The 25,209-nt window shown below is 42.5% G+C and overlaps 1 protein-coding gene across 1 annotated transcript; it reads left to right on the top strand.

Annotated features, from left to right (window-relative positions):
* The first annotated feature begins 21,627 nt into the window (after positions 1 to 21,627).
* On the top strand, positions 21,628 to 24,954 carry Il24 (interleukin 24). The gene is made up of 5 exons (XM_077802863.1): positions 21,628 to 21,798; positions 22,463 to 22,525; positions 23,332 to 23,487; positions 23,882 to 23,956; positions 24,871 to 24,954. Exons 1-5 carry the CDS (start codon positions 21,628 to 21,630, stop codon positions 24,952 to 24,954), a joined length of 549 nt encoding a protein of 182 aa, XP_077658989.1.
* Positions 24,955 to 25,209: the final 255 nt, after the last annotated feature.

Below are 25,209 nucleotides of genomic sequence, written 5' to 3'. Positions count from 1 at the left end.
TAGTTTTGTCGTGAATCAAGGGCTTCAAGCCTATGCCCACCCATCTTTGCAGACTGGGCCTTGCTCACAGGAGGCGGTACAACAAATGGTGGAAGAATGACAGAATGTAGCCACTCCTCTATTTTACTGGAAGGTTGGGGAGAGAGGAGAAATGACACTCAGCCCAGCGGTCATGAGCTCAGTGAGTCAACTGCTTAGCAGGAAGAGGGTAGGAGTCAGAGCCTGGAGGCCGTGGCTGGCTTGGGCACTGACGCCTTTCAGAGTGTCTTCTTAGTCTGATTGAATGTTAGAAGTGGAAGGGGGCAAACTGGTCCAGAGAACATGGAGATCACTTCCGAGGGTAATCAGGGTTCAGAGAGGGACATTTGTATCCTTAATCAGTTACCCTGGATGCCCCTTAATCAGTTACCCTGGATGATTTGCCAAAGGCTGCCCAGTGAGTTATGGCAGCATTGCATTAAAACTCAGGTATTTATACTTCCAGGACCACAAAAATCTCAATTCTATTCAAGAAGAAATAAGTCATCCAGAGTATAAATGAAGAATGTCTACTCATAGATGACATACCTGTCAAGGTAAAAATATCTGAGGTAATCTATACCAAGCTACTAGAACTAATAAGAAGGCTTAGTGAGATGGTAGAATAGTAGATCTATATACAAAAAAAATCAATTAATTGTATTTCTATATACCAGTAACCGTGAAGTTGGCTATCCATTAACTGAGATCTTTGACACCGTGAGCCCTAAATGAACTTTTTTAGAGCTGTTTTTGTTGGGTGTTTTTGTCACAGTGACAAAAAAAAGCTAACTAAAACATATGGCAATAAAGACAGAATAATATTGGTGTAAAGATGGACAAACTGAATAATGGGACAGAACAGAAAGTCCAGAAAAACTTTCATGTGTATACGGACAAATGATCCTCAACAAACATACAAAGGTAATTCAGTGGATGTAAAACAGTCTTTCTGAGAAGTCGTGCTGTAATAACTGGATTTTCATAGAGGAAAAAAAAATGAACTTGGAATTATGGAATACCTTATTCTGTAATTAAAACCTAACTCTGAATGGGCCATAAGTAAATGTACTGCCTGCAACCAAAAAACTGAAGAAAATCTGAGAGTTTTGAAAACCTTTGTGATATGGGGGTTTATCAAAGATTTCTTAGATATGTCACCCAAAGTACAATCTATGAAAGAACAGATGGATAAATGGGAGGTGAGCCCTGGAAGGGTACATCTTACCCCGCTGCTTCCTGACTCTGCCAGGCTGAGCAACTTTCTTTCCCTGGCCTCTTTCCCCATGATGTGCTTGCTGGCTCACCTTGGATTTGATCAAAGTTTCTTCAAAAGACCTAAGTAAACAAGAAGACAATCCAGAGTTTGGGAGAAAATATTTGTAAATCCTGTATATGATAAAAGATTTATGTTCAAAAAGTATAAAGATCCTCAAAACTCAATAAGAAAACAACACAATAAAAAAGGACAAAAATATTCGAACAGACACCAAAGAAGATAAATAAACACCAAAAAAAAAAATACATGAGAAGATGCTCACCATTATTTGTCATTCCAGATGAAAACTACCATGAGACACCACAACACTTCTGCTAGAATGGATAACATTAAAAAGACTCACCCTGCCAGGCATGGTGGAGCATGCTTGTAATCCCAGCGGCTTGGGAGGCTGAGACAGGAGGATGGTGAGTTGAAAGCCAGCCTCAGCAATGGTGAGGCACTAAGCAACTCAGTGAGACCCTGTCTCTAAATAAAATACAAAATAGGGCTGGGGATGTGGTTCAGTGGTGGAGTGCTCCTGAGTTCATCCCCCAGTACCTCACCCACCAAAAAAGACTCACCTTAACCATACCAATGATCGGGAGGGTGTGGAGAAACTGTCTCATACTGCTGTTGGGAATGTAAAATGGCACAATCATTTTGGAAAACAGTTTGGTGGTACCTTAAGATTCCATCTGAAATGTCCCAATGTGTTGAAGGCTTTTTCCCCAGTCCGTGGTACTATTAGAATATGGGGCCTAGGGGAAGGTAAGCCTCTGTTGGGGAGGCTGGGACCTCAACCCTTCTCATCCTCTCTTTTTCATGTGCTGGCCATAAAGTAAATGGTTTTGCTCTACTACATGCAACAGCCATGATGTGCTGCCCTCCCATGGGCCCCAAAAGCAATGGGCCTACCTGATCATGGACTGAAACTCCAAAAGTATAAGCCAAAGTAAACTTTTCCTCTGTATAAGTTGATTGTCTCAGGTATTTTGTTACCATAATGGAAAGCCAGAATAGATGGTTTCTTAAAAAGTTAAGGAAATATCTACCACATGATCCAATCATTCCACTTCTAGATATTCATCCCTGAAAAAAAAGCACCTGTCTAGACAAAGATTTGTACATGAATGTTCATGTCAGCTTTAATTAATTAATTAGTTAATTAATTTGTTTATTTATTTATTGGAGGGTACTGGGGGTTGAACTCAGTGGCACTCAATCACTAAGCCCCATCCCCAGCTCTATTTTGTATTTTATTTAGAGACAAGGTTTCACTAAGTTGCTTAGCACCTCACTGCTGCTGAGGCTGACTTTGAACTCGTGATCTTCCTGCCTCAACCTCCAGAGCTGCTGGGATTACAGGTGTCACCTTTATTTTTAATAGCCAACAATTTGAAACAACCTAAATGACCATAAACAAATGAACAGATAAACTGTGGTGGATATTTTGAAAGTATTCATTATTTTGATAGTGTTGAAGATTTTACAGGTAGCATATGTATATGTCAAAACTTACCAAACTGTATACTTTAAATACATGCAGTTTATTGCATGCTAATTATAGTTCAGTAAAGGTGTTAAAATAACTCAATTCAAAGTAATTTCTCTTTCTAGACATTGTAGATGGTACAGGTGTATAAAGAAATTGAGGTTTGTAGGACAAGTCACTGTCCAGTAACGTACAGCTCAATATGATTAAGGAAAGACATTTATGTGGAGAGACCAGGTAAGACTTTCTGAAAGAGGGATTCTTGACTTGTACCTTGAAGGATGAGTAGGAATGTTCCAGGATGAGCCATGCTGACTAGCATGGCAAGAGAAGACAGGGATTTTGATGATCTATTGCCCGGGGAAAGTGACTCCATCCTGTACTATGTCAGAGTCCTCTATCATATGTATACACATGGTAGTTCAAGATAACTGTGCTAAAATTATTTCCTTTGCTTCTTTATTTCCTACTTTCTATGAAAGTTATGGAGGCTAATAAGCATACTTGTAATAAAATAAGATTTAAGGTACATACCTGAAACAGGTAAATATAGACCACACAATGGAGTTGAATCAAGATTGTTCCACCACAGACATCATAAGGTTCTGAATCATAAGTTGCTGCAAGGATCACAACGTGGCTTTGAGCTTTCTAGAGACTGGAGAGAGGGAAACGTGATTATTAGAAAACTCACCAAGTACTTTCCCTTAGTTACCTCATGCAATCCTCACACACCCTGCACAGCAGGCATGGCTGTCCCACCAATGGCAGAGATGAGTGATTTTTTCAGAAGCTATTAGGGAATACTAATGTTCTGCAAGAAGGAGGGAACAGCTGCTGGCCTTTAAATGATTATTTTCACTGCGGGGCCAAGATGTGGGAGATAGAAAACAAGAGAAATGAGTCCAGCACTGAGGGGGGGGGGCTGCCTTTCCCCCAGGGATATAATCTAATTTGCAAAAGTTGATATAAATTTGGGAGACTGAAAAGCTCTGGAGAACTTTCTACAGGATTCTAGATTGGGATAACACATAGGGGAGCTTGGAGCCTGCTAAGGAAGAGCCTTAGTGACCTCCTTATTGAGCTTCAGGACAAGATCTCTGAGTTCTACACCCAAGGAGTAATGGTAATCCATAAATGGCCTAACCATAATAAGAAAGGACTTTTGATTGTATTAAGATAGTCTGCCTCCTTCCAGAAGTAAATAAAAATTTACCTCAGAGGAAGATTATATTCTAAGCCTAAAATTATCTTTGTAATTTTTCAAATACCATGTTTAGATCTCACATAGAAAGAACCAAAGAAAAATAATAGACAGTAGAAAAGACAGACAAGGACCGCAGAGAATAGAGTCATCAGACATAGGTTTCAACCATGATAAGTGGGTGCAAGGAAATAATGTGTAAGAGTATTGCATCAGAGAACTGGAAATTATCTGAAACAACTTATTTGAAATTCTAGAACTGAAAAGACAACACAAACATTTAGAATTCAGTCGATGAAATTTAACAGAAGATTAGATGTAGATAAGGAAAGAGTTAGTAGACTTGAAAATAGGTCAAAGAAAATATCCAGAATAAAAAAAAATGGAGAGATAAAGCAATAGAAAACACAGAAACGTCATATGCACAAGACCTAGCGAACACAGTGAGAAAGTCCAGTACACATATAATGGAGGTCCCCGAAGAAGGGACAAAATAGAGACCCAGGAGAGCCAGTAGTATGTTCTAGTCCACGTATGAAGCTTACGAACCAGGAAAACCAATCTTACAAGTTCTGGTTCTTGCTCAACCTTTCTATTTTATTCAGGCCTTCCACATCTGGATGAGGCCCACCCACATTGGAGGGGGAATCTGCTTTACTCAGTCTCTGAATTCAAATGTTAATCTCACCCAGAAATGCCCTCACAGACACACCCAGAATAATTTTAAACAAATTTCTGTGTGCCCTGGGGCCCAGTCACGTTGATACACAATATTAACCATCACACAATCCTAAATTCACATGGAAACTCAAGAGACCAGACTCACCAAAACAACATTCGAAAGGATAAACAAAGTTGGAGGGCTTAGGCTTTACAGTTTCAAATTTCCTCCAAAGCTGAGTTTTTGTCATGATTGTGGATGTTGTCTTGTTTTGTTGAGTCAGGGTCTGTGTGGCCCTGCGGGCCTCCATCTCCTGGGCTCAACTGATCCTCCTGCCTTACCTTCTGAGTAGCTGGACTACAGGGGCTCTGATGGGCAAATCATTATTCATTAAGGAAATTCCAGTACTACAGCAATTAAGATCGTGTAGTACTGTAATAAGTCTAGATATACAGCTCAACAAAATAGTGCAGAAATAAATCCTCAAATTTCGGTCATTTGATTTTCAGCAAGAGTGATCTGGCAATTCAGTGGGGGTGATAGCAGAATATCCTCGAGGAAGGATGTGAAGGAGGGAAGCAGCTCAGGACGTGGCAATCAGGAAGCAGAGAGAGTCCCGCTTACCAGGGCCAAAATATATACCTCAAAGTCACGCCTCTAGTGACCTACCTCCTCCAGCTGCTCCCTACCTGCCTACAGTTACCACCCAGTTAATCCATATTATCAGATTAATACTCTGATTAGGTTAAGGCTCTCATAGCCCAATCATTTCACCTCCAAACTTTCCTGCATTTTCTTACACATGAGCTTTTGGAGGATACCTCTCACCTAAACTATAACAATTGGATATAAGCAAATGAAAGAAGCAAAACACCTATTCGTATCTTATACAAAAATCAACTCCAAAGTCGATCAAATGACCTAAGTGTAAGAGCTGAGACAATAAAATTTCTAGAAGAGTACATGTTCGTGACCTTGAATTAGGCAAGGTATTCTTAGACATGAAATCAAAAACATAAGTGACATAAAAAATACATAAACTGAACTTCATCATGATTCAAAGGCACCAGTAAGAGTGTGGAAAGACAACTCATAGAATGAGAGAAAATATTCCAAATTTTGTCAAATAAGGAACTTGCTATCCAGAATATATAAACAACTATGAAAACTCAACACAGAAGCCAGGCAGAGTGGCAGGCACCTATAGTCCCAGCTACTCAGAGGGTAAGGCAGAGGATCACTTGTACCCAGGACAACGTAGACACTCTGACTCACAAAACAAAACAACATCAACAATAATGACAAAAACTCAATATAAGAAGACAACCCAGACTGAATAAACATTTCACTAAAAGCAATATGAGTATTTATTAAGCACATGAAAAGATGAAAAAATCATTAGTCCTTGAGGAAATTCAAATCACCTGGGATGCAGCTCAGTGGTATAATGCATGCTTAGCATGAGCTGGGCCCTGAGTTCAATCCCCAGCACCAAGAAGATTAAAAAAAAATTCAAATTAAAACAACACTACAGACCCATTAAGATGGCTAAAACACAAAAAGATAGGAAATATAAGTATTAATGAAGATGTGGAAAAGTTGGAACTCTTAAACATTGTGATAAGGTTCTAAAATGGTGAAGAGACTCAGGGAAATAGGCTTGGCAGTTCCACAGAATGTTAAACATAAAAATAAATAGAAATATCTTTACCATCCAAGTGCTAATTGACAGTTTTCATTGTTCATGCCAGACCGACAGGAGGCTGACAGTGTGATTGCCAAGTTCAAAGTCAGCCTCAGCAACTGAGTGAGACCTGTTTTAAAATAAAAGTGCCCCTAGGTTCATTACCTGGTACCCAAACAAAAACAAAAACAACAACAATGTTGTTGTTCAATGAATATATAGCACTTCCCATGGTTTAAATAAAACATGTTAAACATAGAGGCATCTTGAAAGAGAAGTGAAGACAGATTCACTCTAAAACTTGCACCTAGATCTTCATAGCAGAATTATTCATAACAGCTAAGAAGTAGAAAGAGTGCAAATATCCTTCAATTGATGGATGGATAAGCCAAATGTGATATATGCATGCAACAGAATATTACTCAGCAACAAAAAGATAATTAAGTCCTGATAACATGCTCTAACATGGAATGCACCTTAAAAACATTAAGCTGAGAGAAAGAAACCTATCACAAGAAGCTCCATAGGTGAACGATGAAGCTTTCAGAATAGCAGATCCATGAGGACAGAAAGCAACTCAATGGTTTCCAGGGAATAAGCAGGAGGAGTGGGGAAAGATGGTCAATGGTATGAGGTTTCTTTTCCAAGTGATGAAAATATTCTGAAATTATAAGGTGCTAGTTGTACAACTCTGAATATATACAAACCACTGAATTGTATACTTTGAAAGGGTGAATTTAGGTTATGCAATATAAAGTCATTATTTAAAAATAAAGATGGAATGAAAACAGTAAATATCAGGGGAAAGTATGAAACAGTTATTTAAGGTGCCATGATTTTAAGACAGAGTGATTCAGCTCATCAGGACAATTCAGTTCTCACCTATTTTCATTACCATTCAGTCAAAAAAGAGTTTGTTCAATGAATTCTGGTCCTGAAGTTTTCATGTCATATTCTCAGACTATTGTGTGTGTGTGTGTGTGTGTGTGTGTGTGTTGCTGGGGATTGAACCCAAGGCCTTGTGCAAGGGAGGCAAGCACTCTACTAACTGAGCTATATCCCCAGCCTAAAGAGTATTATTATTTTAGAGCAGCTTTGCAGGCTCCCTATGCAGACTGATAAGAACTGGGATTAACTACAGTATATTTTATTGTTCCAATCTGGAGTACAGTAGGGAACACTTTCTTAATCAGGTATTTGTCCACTGAAAAATCATATAGGCAATGGGTAAAAAGTTTGTTTGTAGCCATCCACCCTCTGATTTCCCTGTTGGTGAAAGACATTGAGTGTGACGTGCACTGGACAGGAGACAGGATCAGTTCGGTGCTAATCCTGGCTCTCCCTTTCTCATGCTTGCTAATGTGCCAGGCTCTCTTCTATGTGCTTCACATGTATATTCTTGTTTATCTCACAGATACTTAGGAGGGAGATGCTGTTATTGTCACTTTATAGATAAGGAAGCCAAAGCCTGGGAATGAAGGGACTTACAGATGGCCACACAGCTAGGAGTTACAGGGCCAGGAATCCAAATACAGAGTGTGACTCCACGGTCTGCATGTTTCAGGAGCACCGTTCTTCCTCCCCTATGTTTAGACTTGGAGTTGGAGTCCCAGTACCAATTCCAGATAGTTCTTTTTTTTTCTTGTGTTATGAGTTTGGGCAAGTCACTAAACTTTGCTTTGACTTTCTAATCCATAAAACAGAGATAATGATATCTGCTCTATTTATCTCACAGGGTTTTGGTGAATATCAAATTGGAGATGTACTTTGAAAAGCATTATGCAACTGGTTGGTTTGCTGGACTAGAGCTGAGATTCTTCTTCCAGTCTCCCCCGTCTCCCACTGAGAAACCTAGCTGACAGAGCTAGGGGACACTTGTCCCTACAAGTGTCCATTTGCCTCCATTGAGTTACAGTGGGGCTGAGGAACTTTCTGGGGAAGAGGCTTCAACTCTGTTCACATCTGGAGTTCAGATATTCAGACATGGCTGATAGAGGAGACCATATGGGGACCAGATTGCAAGAGGGTTAATGGCAACTCCCTCCTCATTAAAGATGATTCACCTTGAGGAATCATCACCTTGTGGGCTGGGCTCAGTAACAGTAACCAACGTTACTAATGTTGATGAATTCCAGTCCCACACTATCAGAAGTTCCTCAAAACTACTACTCTTGGGTGGGGGTATACAGGCATCCCACTGCCAAGGGGAGATCTCAGCGTGAACTGAGAAAGCTGTTTCACTGAACTCTGTAACACTCTGGGCCAAAACACCCTGTTAGGAGTGAATGTGACCTTGTAGCATTCTCTGGCAGGAGTAAATGGGCTCTGAGAAGCTGCTGAGTAGAGTCCCATCCTCACCATCATCTGGTCTGCAGCTGGAGCTTGCAATAGCTGGCTCAGCCACCCTGACAGCACAGATTGGTTCATAGACTTAAGAGAAATTCCCCCTTGGAAATTCTCAAAACACTCTAAGGAGAGAGAATCTTTAAGAGCTTGCTATGTTTACGTGAGCAGACGAGCCCATGGAAGTGGGAGATTTTTCATTTCTCATTTTGAAAACACAGGCTATGGAAGCATGGATATTCAAGCGATGCTAGTCTAAATTATTATTATTATTATTATTATTATTATTATATTGTGGGAAATCAGAATTTACTCAATCAGAATAAAGCAACTAAATTCACTCTCTTGAGCATTCCTCTCAGGTCTGGAAAGAGGGATGGTGACTTTCAAGTCAAGGAATACTATACAGGGGAAACCATCCTCTGTTCATTTTCATCATTTTTTGTTAGAATTATTAATTTGTTCTAATTTGCTATATATGACAGCAGAATACAATTCAATTCATATTACACATAGAGCACAATTTTTCAAGTAAATCAAATACAAAAACATATCAAAAAGATAGTGCACCATGATCAAGTGTGGTTCATCCCAGGAATGCAAGGTTGGTTCAACATATAGAAATCAATAAATGTAATTCATCACATCAATAGACTAAAAGATAAAAATCATATGATCATCTCAATAAATGCAGAAAAGGCATGTGACAAAATACAGCACACCTTCATGTTCAAAACACTAGAAAAACTAGGGATATTAGGAACATATCTTAACATCATAAAATCTATCTATACTAAGCCCAAGGCCATCATCATTCTAAATGGATAAAAATTGAAAGCATTCCCTCTAAAAATTGCAACAATACAGGGATGCCCTCTTTTACCACTTTTATTTAACATAGTCCTTGAAACACTAGCCAGAGCAATTAGACAGATGAAAGAAATTAAAGGAATATGGATAGGAAAAGAAGAACTAAAACTATCACTATTTGCTGATGGCCTGATTCTATATTTAGAGGATTCAAAAAATTCCACCAGAAAACTTCTAGAACTAATAAATGAATTCAGCAAAGTAGCAGGATATAAAATCAACACCTACAAATCAAACTCATTTTTGTACATCAGTGATAAATCCTCTGAAAGAGAAATTAGGAAAACTACCCCATTTACAATAGCCTCAAAAAAAATTGGGAATCAACTTAATGAAAGAGGTGAAATACCTCTACAATGAAAACTACAGGATGCTAAAGAAAGAAATTAAAGAAGACCTTAGATGATGGAAAGATCTCCATTGTTCCTGTATAGGCAGAATTAATATTGTCAAAATGACCATACTACCAAAAGCATTATATAGATATAATGCAATTCAATTAAAATCCCATTGACATTCCTCATAGAAATCATGAAATTCATCTGGAAAAAAATAAGAGACCCAGAATAGTCAAAGCAATTCTCAGCAAGAAGAGTAAAGCAGGTAGCATCACTATACCAGACCTTAAACTATACTACAGAGCAGTAGAAACAAAAATGGCATGGTGTTGGCACCAAAATAGAATTGTAGACCAATGGTTCAGAAGAGGACACAGAGACAAACCCATATAAACACAGTTATCTTACACTAGACAGAGGCTCCAAAAACATATTGGAGAAAAGATAGCCTCTTCAACAAATGGTGCTGGGAAAACTGGAAATCTATATGCAGCAAAATGAAATTAAGCCCCTATCTCTCACCATGCACAAAACACAACTCAAAGTGGATCAAGGACCTAAGCATTAGACCAGAGACCCTGAGCCTAATAGAAGAAAAGTAGGCCCAAATCTTCATGATGTTGAATTAGGCCCTGATTTCCTTAACAAGACTCCTAAAGCACAAGAAATAAAATCAAGAATGAATAAATTGGATGGATTCAAACTGAAAAGCTTCTTCTCAGCAAAAGAGACAATCAGTGAGGTGAAGAGAGAGCCTACAGAATGGGAGCAAATTTTTACCACACACATATCAGATACAGCACTAATCTCCTGGATATATAAAGAATTCAAAAAACTTAGCACCAAAGAAAATAAATAAATAAATTACCCAATAAGAATAAATGGGCCTAGGAACTGAAGATGATATAATCAATCAACAAATATATGAAAAAATGTTCAACATCTATAGCAATTAGAGAAATGCAAACCAAAACTGCTCTAAGATTTCATCTCACTCCAGTCAGAATAGCAGGGGGGATAGGGAGGGCAGCAGAATACAACTGACACTAGGATTGCTGTATGTATACACATGGATGTATAACCAATGTGATCCTGCAATCTGTACACGTGGAAAAAAATGAGAATTCATACCCTATTTGAATCAAATGAATGATATGTCAAAATCATTGTATTGTCTTGAACAACTAATAAAAAAAAAGAATACAAGCAACAATAAGTGTTGGTGAGGATGTGTGGAGGGAAAGCACACTCTTACATTGCTGGTGGGATGGCAAATTGGTGCAACCAATCTGGAAAGCAGTATGGAGATTCCTTAGAAAACTTGGAATGAAACCACCATTTGACCCAGCTATCCTATTGCACAGTTTATACACAAAGGACTTAAAAACAGCATACTACAGTGACACAGCCACATTAATGTTTATAGCAGCACAATTCACATAGCTAAATTGTGGAACCAAACTAGTTGCCCTTCGATAGATGAATGGATAAAGAAACTGGCATATATACACAATGGAATATTACTCAGAATTAAAAGAGAATGAAATCATGGCATTTGCAGGTAAATGGATGGAATGGGAGAGTATCTTGCTAAGTGAAGTAAGCCCATTCCTTTTGATTTTTTAATCAAAGGCTGAATGTTTTTTCTGATAAGAGGATGCTGATCCATAATGGGGGTGGGGCATGGGAGGAATGGGAGGAACTTTGGATAGGGCAGTAAATGACATTCCCCAGCCCTTTTATACAATTTTTATTTAAAAAAATTTTTTTGGCACTGAGATTGAACCCAGGGGCACTTTACCGTGGTGCTATATCTCCAGTCTTATAATTTTTTTTTTTAAATTTTGAGACAGGGTCTTGCTAAATTGCTGATTGGCCCGAAATTTATAACCCTCTAGCTTCTATCTCCTGAGTATAGATATGAATAATTTGTAGTGGTGGAATAGCATCCTATTATGTGGACATTTATACCCAGAAATAACCAGTTGAGGATCACACAACAGTAAAAAGCAATTTAATTGTCTTCCTTAAGTATATTCCATTTATCTGGTTTTGAAATTAAGAGCTGATTTGTTAATAACCACACTGCTGGACACTTGGTGGGTAGAAGGCTCTGTGCTAAGCCCTAGGTGAGACTTTTATAAAAGGAGAAAAGAAGCAATGGGCCAGAGGAGAGAACTTTCCTTACCAGAAGCAGAAGGTGATTTGGGGGCTGAGAAATACTTTGATCAGGGTAGTGCATTTAGAGTCTCCTAAATGAGGAAGAAGGGTTTTAAAGGGGGTGAGACTGGAGGATATTCTATAACATACATGATGGAGGGGCCCCTTTCCACCATAAACAGAATGAGGCAGGTGGTGCAGAGAATGGATGTGACTAGTTCAGGCTGGCACCACTAGGATGTTCTCATTCACAGACCCAGGACTCTCACGCTGGCCTGATCACAGATTCTGTTTCCCTGGGATTCTAGATGTGTGGCCATGACATTTCCTGAATTTTTTTCTCTTATACATGAGGGCACAAGGTTGGTCCAGGTGTTTAATGTCACGGGATACTGGCCATGTCTCACAGCCTATACAGGCAAAGGGGAGGAATGCCTGAGAAAGACTTCGTAACAAATAGTGTGGGATGCTGGTTGACCTGCACATAATAACAGTTAATATTTGGAGACTAGTGAAATTATGTAGTAGTACTTTTACTACTCTGCTCACACCAGTATTTATGGTCAACACACATGGAGATTTTTTTCCTCCCACCCCTGTGGGAAGCCACAATGAATGACCACACTCTCCCAGTCCTGATGCCTCAGGTTCTGACCAAACATTGCATTTGCTCTGGCTTGGGCGGGGTCTAGCTCAGATAGTAAGAGGTCTTCTTTGTGGGACGTGCCTCTAGGGTTGAGTTACACTCATCTATCCCTTGTAGCCCTGCCCCTTCTGCCCTTTTTTGGATAGAACTTTCTAAAAACAAGAGACACCCCCCACACCCATAAAAGCTCACTTCCAAACGTGTGTGTGCGCTCTCTCTCTCTCTCTCTCTCTCTCTCTCCAGCCCTCTCATGACTTTCTCTTGCTCTCCCTTTTGGGGAGCCTGAGGCCGAAAGTGGAGAAGACACCCTGAAGCTTGTGTAAAGGTAAATTGTACCCGTGTTTTATTTGGTGTCTCTGCAAATTTACACGAGCAATCTTCAGTTCAGCTGCCTGTGCTGGTTGTGGGCGGCACACCCCAACCAATTCTTTAACTCTCAGTGGACATTAATTGGTTGTCCTACATTTCAATTCCATTCTGACCCTGTCTATCTGGAGCTAGTATCAGATCATAGGTTAAGGCCTTAGTCCTATAAGACGGCCCTTACTTGAGATAGCAATTGGCAGTTTAGGTTATCACTGAGCTTCTGACTACATACTTAAAAATTGGAGATTCCCCCCCCTCCCCCCCCGCCACCCATGGGCTCCCCTGTTAAGGTCTGTAAATAAGTCAAAAATAACACCTGGTATTTTGCCAGAGAAGTGTTAGAGTTCGTAAACAAGTCTGGATGGTGCCTGGCAAAATGTCAGAGGGAGTGGTTTGAGAAGTAACAAAAGTGAGCCATTAAGTGTGGAGATTCCTTATTGGTTGATTGATGTATCTAGTTTATGCTAATTAAGATAAGCTGTGCAAAATGTATAAATAGCTCTGTTGCCCTACAATAAATGGCTCCCATTCCTGCTGTATCAACGTACACAAGTTATTCGTCACCCCCCCGGCTATTTTGCTGCAGCTGGACTGCGGCACTCCCCTGGTCCATCCTTCTCTGAAATGGGTGATAGAACTCAGGAAAACAATTTTCCTATTGGATTACCAGTTATTACCCGTAGCAGCCAGAAGGAAGAGGGGCATAGGGTAAGGCATATGGGAGGGGACATGAAATCTCCATATCCCTCAACCCTCCCATGTGTTTACCACTGGGAACCTCTCTGAACCCTATCCTTTAGAGTTTTCCTGACACAGTTGTAATTAATTTAACAACTGGCCCTTGGTGAGCAACTCAACCTTCAGCCTCTCCCCCCTTCCTGGGAGAAGGGGTATGGAGGAGTGGATGCAGGGCTGATTGTTGCAATCCTCCAATCACATGGTTAGTTCCTCTGGCAAGCAGCCTCACCCCAAAGCTACTCAGGAGCCCTCAGTCTTCAATGATCTCATTAGCATGAGAAGATATTATCAGAGATCAGGAGGGTTAGAAAGGCTATGTGCAGGGCAGGAGGAGGAGATATCACACCCATCATATGAAATTCACTTATTCATTAAATGCAAAGCTCCTGCCATCTGCCAGGTTCTGAGGGGAATTCTGAGATGGATAAGACTCAGGCCTGGCGCTCAGTGATTCATAGCCTGGTCATGAAGACAACCAGGGCTTAGGGAAGAATGACATTGATGTCATCCCCAAAAAGACTAGCAGTAGTCCACAGGTGCATAGGAGAAACCAATTCTGCCCGGGAATGAAAAGAGTTTCTTGTAAGTGCAAAGAAAGGGTTTGGATAGGAGGAAAAGAGGGTGCTCTATTAAGAGTATTGATCCTGATTAATACTTGAAAATGAGATTCATCTCATTCCCACTGAAGCCCCTCCTTCCTTCCCCACTTCCTTTTTAAACTGTCCTTTAGAAAAATCAACCTTGGAGGTGACATCATGCCAGAGATCATCCGCTAAAGTGTATAATTCAATGGTTTACTGTATATTGAGAGTTGTGCAGCCATTCCCACACTCTAATTTTACACACTCGAACATTTTCATCACCCCCAAAGAAACCCCATACTCCTTCACGGCCACTCCTATTCCTCCCACTCATCCTGCCCCTAACTCCCAGGCTTTGGGAAATAGTCTATTTTCTGCCCCAATGGATTTTCCTTTTTTTAAATATTATATAACTGTTACCATAGTAATTCAGGTTGTGGGTTTTTTTGTTTTGTTTTGTTTTGCTAGCATTTTCTGACACTCAGTAGGTGCTTAGAGAATGTGCACTCGATGAATAGGTGAATGTAGAAAAGAATGAGAAACTGACCTGAAGTGTGTTTCAGGGAAATAATAAAAAAGCCAGGAGGGCTGAATGTCAGAAGACCTGCACTCTAGTCCCGGTTCTGTTGTTCATTTCTATAAGCCAGGGAGAGTCACATGACCTTCCTGACCCTCAGCTTGCTAATCCACAAAGGAGGCAAGAATGCAAAGGATGGAAGGGTTTTGAATGTCTAAGCAGGCTGCACCAGTGGAGAATCATTTATGTTTGTATTTTTTCCTACCCCTTGACATGTCTATAAGAATAAATCATGTACCCACCAATGACATAGGGTAAGGTGCAATGCAAAGTGACAGCATCAGGGAGCCCACCTGGGGACATCCCCCAAACCCCATTCCTGTTCCTGGAACAACTGTTACCAAGACAGGGAAAAAAGCTAACCGGACATCACACATTCATTGCCACATGGGCTTCCAAGCCAAAGGGAGGGATTAAAATCTGGTTTATAGTGAAGAATAAACTCAATTCACTGGAAGAAAAATGATGATACTACTTTCTCCTATCTTTTGGCTTTCAGATTATTATGCTCAGTACTTCCCTCCTACAAAGCATTTCCATCAATCAGAAAGAGGGGAGACTTAGGCTTATGAGTGAGTTCTCTATGGTCTCACCCAGAATTGGAGATGGGACTTCCCTCCACAGTCCCTTTCTCTCTATGTAGGTTCAGAGGAATTTGGAGGGGGCTGGGATGCCCAAGTAGATTTATTTTCTGAAGGTAAAATTCAGGTTTGGCAGAGAGATATAAAGGACAGAGGTGGCATTAGAGTATCAGAACAAAACACCTAAATATCATGAAGAGATTTTTTTTTCTAAACCTGGCCTTGACATGAAGGTCAAGATGACTTCCCCCTCAGGTGCACTTTTCTTTCACCCAGTATTTTTGTAAAGGTAAGTCCCCAAGTTCATCCTTTCATTGGGAGTAGAAGAACCTCAGGGCTAGGCTTGGTCCAAGACAGAAGCAATGGACCAGGCCCTACTCATTCATTGCCTCTAGTGCTCTGGGCACTACCTCCCCCTCCACTAAGGTTCACCTTCTTATCTATTTCTCTTCCAGCTCTTGCCCCCACAGCCACCTTTTTCTTCTCTTCCCTCTAGCCCAGGGTTTCTTTTTTGGGGGGAGAGTACAAGGGATTGAATTCAGGGGCACTTGACCACTGAACCACATCCCTAGCACTATTTTGTATTTTATTTAGAGACAGGGTCTCACCGAGTTGCTTAGTGCCTCACTTTTGCTGAGGTGGGCTTTGAACTCTAGATCCTCTGGCCTCAGCCTTGAGCCACTGGGATTACAGGCGTGAGCCACCTTGCTGGGCTAGCCCAAGGTTTCTTAACCTCAGCACCACTGACATCTTGGGCCAGGTAACTCTTCGTGGTGAGGGGCTAGCCTGTGCACTCAGTATACTTTGCTGTAACCCTGGCCGTTCTGCTTGTAACTCCCCCCAGTTAAGACAATTAAGGATGTCTCCAGATGTTGGCCACTATTCCCTGGGGACCAAATCATCATGCAGAGCCCCTCCTCTAGTCCTTTTCCCCTTCCCTTGGAGCATTTACTGTGTGAAAGACACAGGGTCAAGCCCTTCATGTATTTTACACAAATGCTTCTCAAAATTCAATGGACATGAGAATCACCCTGGGAGTCTCTCAAAATGCACATTCTGATTCAGTAATTTTGGGCAGGACTTGAAATCCTGCATTTCTAACAGGCTCCTATACATTGTTGTTGCCTCTGGTTCATGGATCACACTGAACGCAAAGTTATATGTGATTGTGTCCCTGTAGCCCCAAGACTCCATTTTACAAGTGAGAAAGCGGAAGTTCACATCTTGGAACCCAAGTCAGGTCTGCCTGCCTCCAAAGCCAGTGGTCTCAGTGGATGTTGGTCAAGGTCCCTGAGCTTTCTTATTGCTTCCCCTCTAGGGCAGTGGTGCTGGGACAGGTCCCTGGAGGCTGAGGCGCAGGCCTGCGTTGGCTTGGAATATCCACGTTACATTCTCCCTTCCTTAGAGTGCTCTACTTCTGAGCCCAGGTGGATATCCTGGAGCTTGCTGAGCCATACCACTGCCATGTGACCCTGTTCCAGCCTGCCTGCCCTGGAACCAGCTCATCTTGCCTGCCCATCCACCTGTCAGCTGGGTGCTGACCTGTGGCTCCTTTTCCCTTTCTGCTTCCTGTCTCCTCCCATCATTGCTCCACACTCTCACCTGTCTTCGCATCTGCTTCATCACTGTCTTGTCATTCTTCTCATAGGAGGCCGGGGTGTTTAGCAATGCTCTAGATCCTGAAGCAAGGGAAAGTGTGACAGTCCCTGCCTAGGGCAAGATGGAGGAGGACTCAGCTGGTGACAGTTGGGTGCTGGCTGGGGATTGCGCATGTTTTGTCGCTTAAGAAAACAAACAACATAACCCTTTTGAATCAAACTGTGAAATATGATATATCAAGTTAGATGTAATGTTTTGAACGACCAACAATAAAGAAAAAGAAAACAAACAACAGCACGTCTGCCAATGGGGGAGGGGAGCCCCCCCCCCCCGCCCCACGGAGCATGTCCACAGTTCTTTCTTCTCCATCTACCTGGGGACTGCTATCCTTCTCTTATCATTCCCACTCCATTTCTGCTTAGACCCAGTTTAAGGAACCCTGAGAACATTCATATATAGAACAGGTATAACAATGCCTTTTTTAAAAAAAGTATAATCTTGTTTTATTTTTTAAAATTATACAGTAAAGGATTTTGGTAAATTTTAGCTTAATTTTTTTCTTAAGATTTCCCAGTAAAGTGCAATAACCAGTAAATATGGTGTAATTAAGGTTATTTCGTAAGTTGACCATAGCATTTCCTGTGAGGTAGCAAAATAAAAATTAAAATGGAACTTAATTGTTTAAAAATATCATAGTTATTTGTCAATCTATCCTAGGCTTACAGTTTTTTTTTTAGAGAGAGAGAGAGAGAGAGAGAGAGAGAATTTTTAATATTTATTTTTTAGTTTTCAGCGGACACAACATCTTTGTTGGTATGTGGTGCTGAGGATCGAACCCGGGCCGCACGCATGCCAGGCGAGCGCGCTACCGCTTGAGCCACATCCCCAGCCCCTACAGTTGTTTTTTTTTTAATCAAACAGTGAAAACAAGACAATTTCCATATAAACAACTGTCTAAGAAGTCTTAAACTACTGGAGTCTTCAATGCCTTTTGTAAAGAGCCAGAGTGAATGCCCCAGGCTCTGAGGTCCATAGGCTTTCAACCACAGCTGCTCATTTTGTTACTGGTAGCACAAGAGTAGCCAATGTAAGTGAATAATTGGGTGTGGCTATGTCCCAATAAAACTTTATTGGTGGGCACTGAAATCTGAATTTCATGTGTTTTTTCATGTGTCACAAAATATTGTTCCTTTTCTTGATTTATTTTTTCCAGTCATTTAAAAAGGTAAAACCTCTTCTGAGGTGAAGGGGTGAAACAAGGCTGGTCACAGTCCTCACATTCCACTGGCCTCCTCAAAATATTTACCACTCTTAGGCGCATCATCTGTTTCCAAGAGGGACAAGTACACACTGGGCTTCTCTGGTTGCTCCGACTATGCATTATCTTGTTTCATGGTGTATTCTACAAGGCAAGCATTCATCAAGACGAGGTTCTATGGACTACATTTTGGAAAATGCTGCTCCAGCTGATGCCCTCATTCCACAGGCAGGGAAACTGAAGCCAAAGGGCCTCATGAGCTAGAGCTGTGGTCAGGTCTTTTGATGGCCTCTGCTGGGCTTGATATGCGATATTCGACACTGCCTGCATCCCCTGGGTGAGCCCCGTCAGCACTGCACAGGCCAGGGCTACTCTACCAGGATACTAGGGCTCCCAGCTTTTCAGGCTGGTCTATGTAGACACTTTCTTATTTTTCCTAGTTTCTAGAATCTAAGGAGAAATATGTTTGGGTTGAATGACTTTAACCCTAGGGACTGTGAGTCGTGCATGTCAGAAAACACTTCTAAAAGTTCCTGGCCCCAAGGGACTGAAGGGGAGGCACTTAGGGGCTAGCCTTAGCCTCTGGGCTACTGACCCATCATGAATTAAGCATAATCATTGAATTATTCTGACATCATAAGACTGGTATGCTCTGTGTACAGAATTTAAAAAGTACCTCTCTGTCACTGTCTTTTCTCCTTATACCTGCCCTCTTGGAGAAGTAGGACAGATTTTTTTTTCTTTTTCTTTTTTTTTTTTTAAGTTTTATAGATGTAGAAACTGCAGCTCAGAGAAGCAAGGACCCTTGTCTTTGACCACAGAGACAGTGGGAGAGCCTGAATTCAGACCCAGGTCTCATCTCACCTCAGGGACCGCCTTCTGTATTGCTTCATTATCTTAAAGTGAAGGGTGACTAGACAATTAAGTATTCCATGACAAATAATCCTCTCCCCACCTCCTTTTCCTCCTCTGTCCCTCCCCTCCACAGCCCCCTTATATACAGGAAGGGTCCAGTCACTTGGTGCGTGGTGAGGAAGTGTGGCTTAGCTTACTTGTCTATAAAACCAGACCAGCTCCCTCCAAACAGCCAGCCCTGGAGTGTCACTTACGGAGCCTGAGGTGAGTCATGGGGGATTCTGGCATCTCTGTTCTGAAGCATGGGGCTGCTGCTTTACCTGGGGCTGGCAGTCATGGGGGGATGGCAGAAGTCCTTTTAAGTGTTTTTTAAGGACAAGATGTGATGGGTTGAGGAGGTGTTTCTCTAATTCAACACCACGAAGAATTCAGTTGGTGCAGAAGGAAGGCCAGGAGGATTATGAGACCCAGAGATGAATTTTCAAGAGGGGCCACAAAACCTGTAGAGTTTGAAAGAAGGGAATGGAAAGACTTTGAAGGAGATGCTGAAACGCAGACCCACGTGACAGAGGACAGTGAACACTGGCCCTGGACACCTATTCCCTTTCCCAGGTGTTGGTGATCATTCCAAAGGCAGGGCTTCTCCATCTTCCCAGTCTGGGGGTGGGAGGCTCTGTCTTTAGGTGTGAGAACAGGGCTTGGAACAGGAAAGGTTCTTCAATGGTGTTGGAAAGAAGTAGGAAGTAAAGAGTGTGGGAGATGGAGAGGGAGGAAAGAAGAAAAGAAGAAAAACAAAGGGCAAAGAAAGCACTAGAAAGAAATTCTGTGCCTACAGTTGTAAGTAGATCAGGGTGCCGAGTTCCTTTGCTGGGGAGCCCTTCACACAGACTTCTCCAGTTGGCACTTCAGGGGAGTTTGAAAGGTGAGTCACCTGGAACTCTGATTCCGTTCTCTTGTTCAGTTACTTGCAAAGCCAGTTCTTAAGAGTCCGGAGTGAGTGGGTTGGTTGCCAGGTGTAGTGGCGCTCGCCTGTTAGTTCTAGCAGCTCGGGAGGCTGAGACAGGAGGATCGCAAGTTCAAAGCCAGCCTTAGCAACTTAGTGAGGCTCTAAGCAACTCAGGGAGATCCTGTTTCTAAATAAAATATTAAAAGGGGCTGGGACCAATGGAATAGAGAAAGGAAATCAGGGGGAAGGAGGGGAGGTACTGGGGAATGAAACGGATCAAATTACTATTTTACTTATGTTTTTATTGTGTGTGCATATGAATATATTATAACAAATACCACCATTATGTATAACTATAATGTGCCAATAAAAAGAATTTTTTTAAAAAAGGGCTGGGGAAGTGGCTCAGTGGTTAAGTGCCCCTGGATTCAATCCCTAGTACTCCTAAAACAAACAAACAAAAAAGAGTGAGCTGGTCAGCTGAGATGGTAGAGTGACCTGGCTGTATTTTCTGCCCCCTCCCTTTGGGCCAGGAATGTGATGAGGTATCAGGGGTAGTCACCTCCTGGGAGGAGGGAGGGAGACCTGACTTAGCGTGCCTGGGCAACTCTCAGATAAGTAAATATGGAAGCATGAGTTTGGGCTCTCTAGACATGTTCTTTGGCATGTTCTTACTTTTTTGTGTGTGTGGGGGGGTGGTAGTAGTGGTGGTCAAATTCTAATTAGCAGGCTGGAGGCCTGGGATGGCTGTAATGCAGAAGGAAGTGGGTACAGGGATGTGGAGATGGAAATGTGGAGTGGAGGAGGGCAGGTGGAGAGACGGCAAGACCAGCGTGTATGAAATTGAGGAGCCAGAAGCTTTAGCCCCACCCCAGTGCACCCCAACAAGCCCCACATCTGTAGTATTCAAGCTTGGGAACCCATCTGTTTTAGCCTATTTCTGTTTCTCTCATGGAGAATATCTGAGATTGGAAAATTTGTAAGAAAAAGAGTATACTTGGCTCACAGTTCCGAAGGCTAGGAAATTCAAGAACAGGCAGCCATATCTGGTAAGGGTCTTCTTGTTGGTGCTTGCAGCATCCCAAGCAGTGGGCAACTTGGCTTTTATAACAGACTTGCTTTTAGATGATCCATTAACTCATTAATTCATGAACGGATTAATTCATGGAGGGCTGAATCCTCATAATCTAATCACCTCTTAAAGGTCTCACCTGGCCCCACTTCTTCATACCTCATGTTGAGTTGTTTTTTTTTTTTTTTCAATATGAGTTTTTCTTGGGACATTCAGACCATGGCACACTCAGGTGCCCCATCTGTATGCTCCTGAGGTTGGCCTAGACAGACTCACAGAGCATGATACTGGGGGGTATCCCTCCCGATCACAGGTCATGCCTCAGGAGAAGGCCCCCTTTCTTTCAGCAGGATCTGTCTGCTCTTTCTTTGCTGCAGATGAGCTCTTGGTTGCAGATGGTCACCCTCCCTCGCCTGAGCCTGATCCTGTTTGTCTGGAGCCAGGTACCAGGGCTCCAGAGCCAAGAATTCCAATTTGGGCCCTGCCGAGCAGAAGGGGTCAATCTCCAGCAACTGAGGGAGGCCTTCTGGACCATCCAGGAAACTGTGGTGAGTGCAAAGATGCTCTGGATCCAGCCATGGGGATAATTATGAAGACCTTCACAGGTTGCTCATCAGTTTTCTACAGAAGAACTCAAGGAGGTCAGGAGGCACTATAAGCCCCTTGGTACCCTGAGAAAGCTGAGGCTCAGAAAGACCTGGTCAGCCCCTAGTAAAATAAACAGAACTCAATGGAAAAAATATGCTGATTTGTTCAGGCTTCATCCTGAATGGTGGGCTCTGGTTCTAAGTTCAAGATCTGAAATTAATGGCTGGGCTGCAGAGGGAGCTCCAGGTGCAGCCCCTCCTCCCCCAGGTCTCCTCCTTACCCTGCAAAATACAGAGCAAACCAAACTGACTTATTTCCTCTTGTCTCAAATGACTAAAAGAATCCAACAGGTCCTTCAGCCAAGTCTGTATTCAGACCTGGGATTCCATATGCCTGTGTGGGAGTGAGGGGACACGCTTAGTGATGTGCTATACATAAGACTTGTCCCCCCTCCCCAGGGGCTAGCTCAGCACCACCCCTCCTGGGTCCTCCTTTGGTCCCTCTGGTCTCTGGCGCCTCATAGACTGGTTGGATTTAGGGGTCCGGGGAAGCAGCTCCTACTTGTGGGATTAGCTTCCTCACTGACCCCTAACCTGAAGACATCTTTTCTTTCTGTTCCCCAAGCAAGCTCAGGATAACAACACCAGCGTCCGGCTGCTGCGCCAGGAGGTTCTGCAGAATGTCTCGGTAATCAGATGGTGGTCAAGGACAATACCTCCTTTTGTGGGGCTGATGGAATCCTTCCCAATCTACCCTGGGCTGACCCTATACAGGGTAGATCTGGCCATGAGCCAGAGAAGCGTGCAGATGAATCACTCTGTGGCGGTTGAGACTTATAAACATCTTTCTCCACTGAGCCAGAGAGTTGTCACCAGTCTCTATTTCACTTTTGCTTATATAAACAATGGGCATCTATTGAGCTGAACCTTCTTTTCCACTAATATGCTTTTCTCTTACCTATTTCTGTCTTCTCATTACCCATCAATTCAGTGAGTGAGTACAAATGTACTGAGCCCTGATCCCTAAGAGGTGCGGAGCTTCAAGAGCTGAGGGGGTTGTAGTGCATTGCTGTTGAAGAATGTTCGTTTTTCTCATTTCTTTTCCTATTAGTCATTTTCCCACCAACTCTCCACCACAAAGACCAAGTTCAAGTGCTTTCAGGGTCCCTGACCTCCCCATATTAGGGAGGCTGTGTGGTGCAAAAGAAAGGGAATACTAGCTCGATGAGGAGTCAGGAGTTCCAGACCCTCCGTCTGTGCCTGCCACTGACAGCTGTGTGACTCTGGGTGGGTCACCTCCTTCCTGAGGTCTGGGTTCCTCCTGTGAAACAGGTGTTATTCTCTAGGGCCCCTGAAGTTCCTTCAGATCAAACGTTCATCATCTCCTGGAAGGCTCCTGCCCCTACTGTGCTTATCTTGCCTTGGGTTGCATGTGGGTCGTCCCTCCAGGGTGGGCAGAGCTTTCTGCTTTGCAGTGACTCAATCCTCCCCCAGGATGCTGAGAGCTGTTACCTTATCCACGCCCTGCTCAAGTTCTATCTGAACACCGTTTTCAAAAAGTACCACAAAAGAGCTGAATTCAAGACCCTGAAATCATTCTCTACTCTGGCCAACAACTTTATTGTCATCATGTCAAAACTTCAACCCACTGTGAGTAGAACAAAGCTAGGCCTTGGAGTCGGCCAATGGTGTGTTTTGAGAACACTCTCTTTCCTTATCGGGTCCTGGCTTCTATTCCACAACAGGGAGTTATGGGGGTTATGGAAAAAGAGTGCTGGGTTCAGGTCTGGTTCTGCTTCTGATCAACTGGGTGACATTTTGCAAGGTGCTCAGCCTCTCTGGCTTCAGTTTTATCATCTGTTAAATGAGCATGACACTTCTCCCTGGAGAATTAAAGGAGATAGCTTCTGCCACCTGGTAGGAGTTGGGCATTGACAATTCTGAGGATAGCTCAGCTCTGTCCTCTCAGGCCTTGGGACCCTTGGTGGCATCACCATCATCATCATTTAATTCTTGGCTCAACATTTTTTTTCTTGTTATCCAGCAGGAAAATGAGATGTTTTCTGTCAGTGAGAGTGCACACAAGCGGTTTCTGCTGTTCCACAGAGCATTCAAACGGGTAAGGCTAGGAGCTGGGAGCTTGCTCACCTAGCAGAATAGCTCAACCTGTCACACTAAGGGGCCTCAGAGACCTAAAGTGGAATTTAATATAGGTGACTCCACCAGGTTTACCCCAAACCCACCTGACTTAGCAGGAACATAGGCATATTTATATCAATTAGCATGTACTTTGTATAAGTGGCAGAAATGAAGTGGCCTTTTGTTCCCCAGCTGTTATCAAGTTAAAATGCTATTATATTTCCCTACCAGATGATTTCATTATTGGGGACTTTCCCTGTGAGAGAGTTTTATGGGTACTTGAACTGGGTAATGAAAGAAGGCGAGGAGTCACCCCACCCACCCCCAAACACATCTGCAGTATTTTCCATAATGCTCAACTGGTCTCATGTATGAATAAAAATGATGGAAAATTATATTGTCTCTTCCTAAATTTAGACACACACACCCAAAATAATCCAAATTTCATTCTCAGCACCTCTCCCCACAAGTTATTTTTTTTCCAAAACGTGATTTTGATCATACATTAGCCTATAAATAAATGGTGAAGAGCAAAATACATGATGGAAAGAGGCCACACTGGCTCATTTCCTCATTTGCGCAGTGGACGCAGGTGGTGGGCCATACCCACCCCAGGCTGCATTCTGTGGTTCTTGTGGTTAGGGGTGCTGAGTGCTCTTGTCCTTTACCCAACGCTACTCTGTGGCTACCCCATGGCTACTCTCTTTATCCTCATCCCTGAAGCAGACAAACACTCAGATGGGGACAAGGGATGGGCAGGAGAGATCATCAGAGACCATTCCACAGGTGACCCAGCCCTCGATTTGGAATCATGTCTGTTTCTGACATGGCAGATTGGAAGGAAAACATTCTCACCGCTAACGTGGCTGACCTCTGGCTCTCCTTTCTCCTTAGTTGGACATAGAAGCAGCTCTGACGAAAGCTTTGGGGGAAGTGGACATTCTCCTGACCTGGATGGAGAAATTCTACAAGATCTGAATGTCCAGACAAGAATCGTGAACTTGTTCATTCTTCATGTAATTTCAAACAGGTGTCCCTTCCTGTGCAGCTCACTGGGCACTTCACACTCTTGGCCATGGACCCTACTGTGGTCCCAGGCTTCCCTTCAAAGACTTCATTCTTTCAGCAGCCCAAACGACAGTCACAGGATGCTGTGAACAATCTATAAAGTGGATTCCTGTATTGATTACAACTCCATTTAATTACTGCCAGTGCTTCAACTGAAGTTATATT

Source organism: Urocitellus parryii, chromosome 9 (genome assembly GCF_045843805.1).
Source record: "Urocitellus parryii isolate mUroPar1 chromosome 9, mUroPar1.hap1, whole genome shotgun sequence".
Classification (NCBI taxonomy): domain Eukaryota; kingdom Metazoa; phylum Chordata; class Mammalia; order Rodentia; family Sciuridae; genus Urocitellus; species Urocitellus parryii.
The sequence above is the reverse complement of the archived record's forward strand: the minus strand, read 5'-3'. Positions and strand labels throughout refer to the sequence as shown.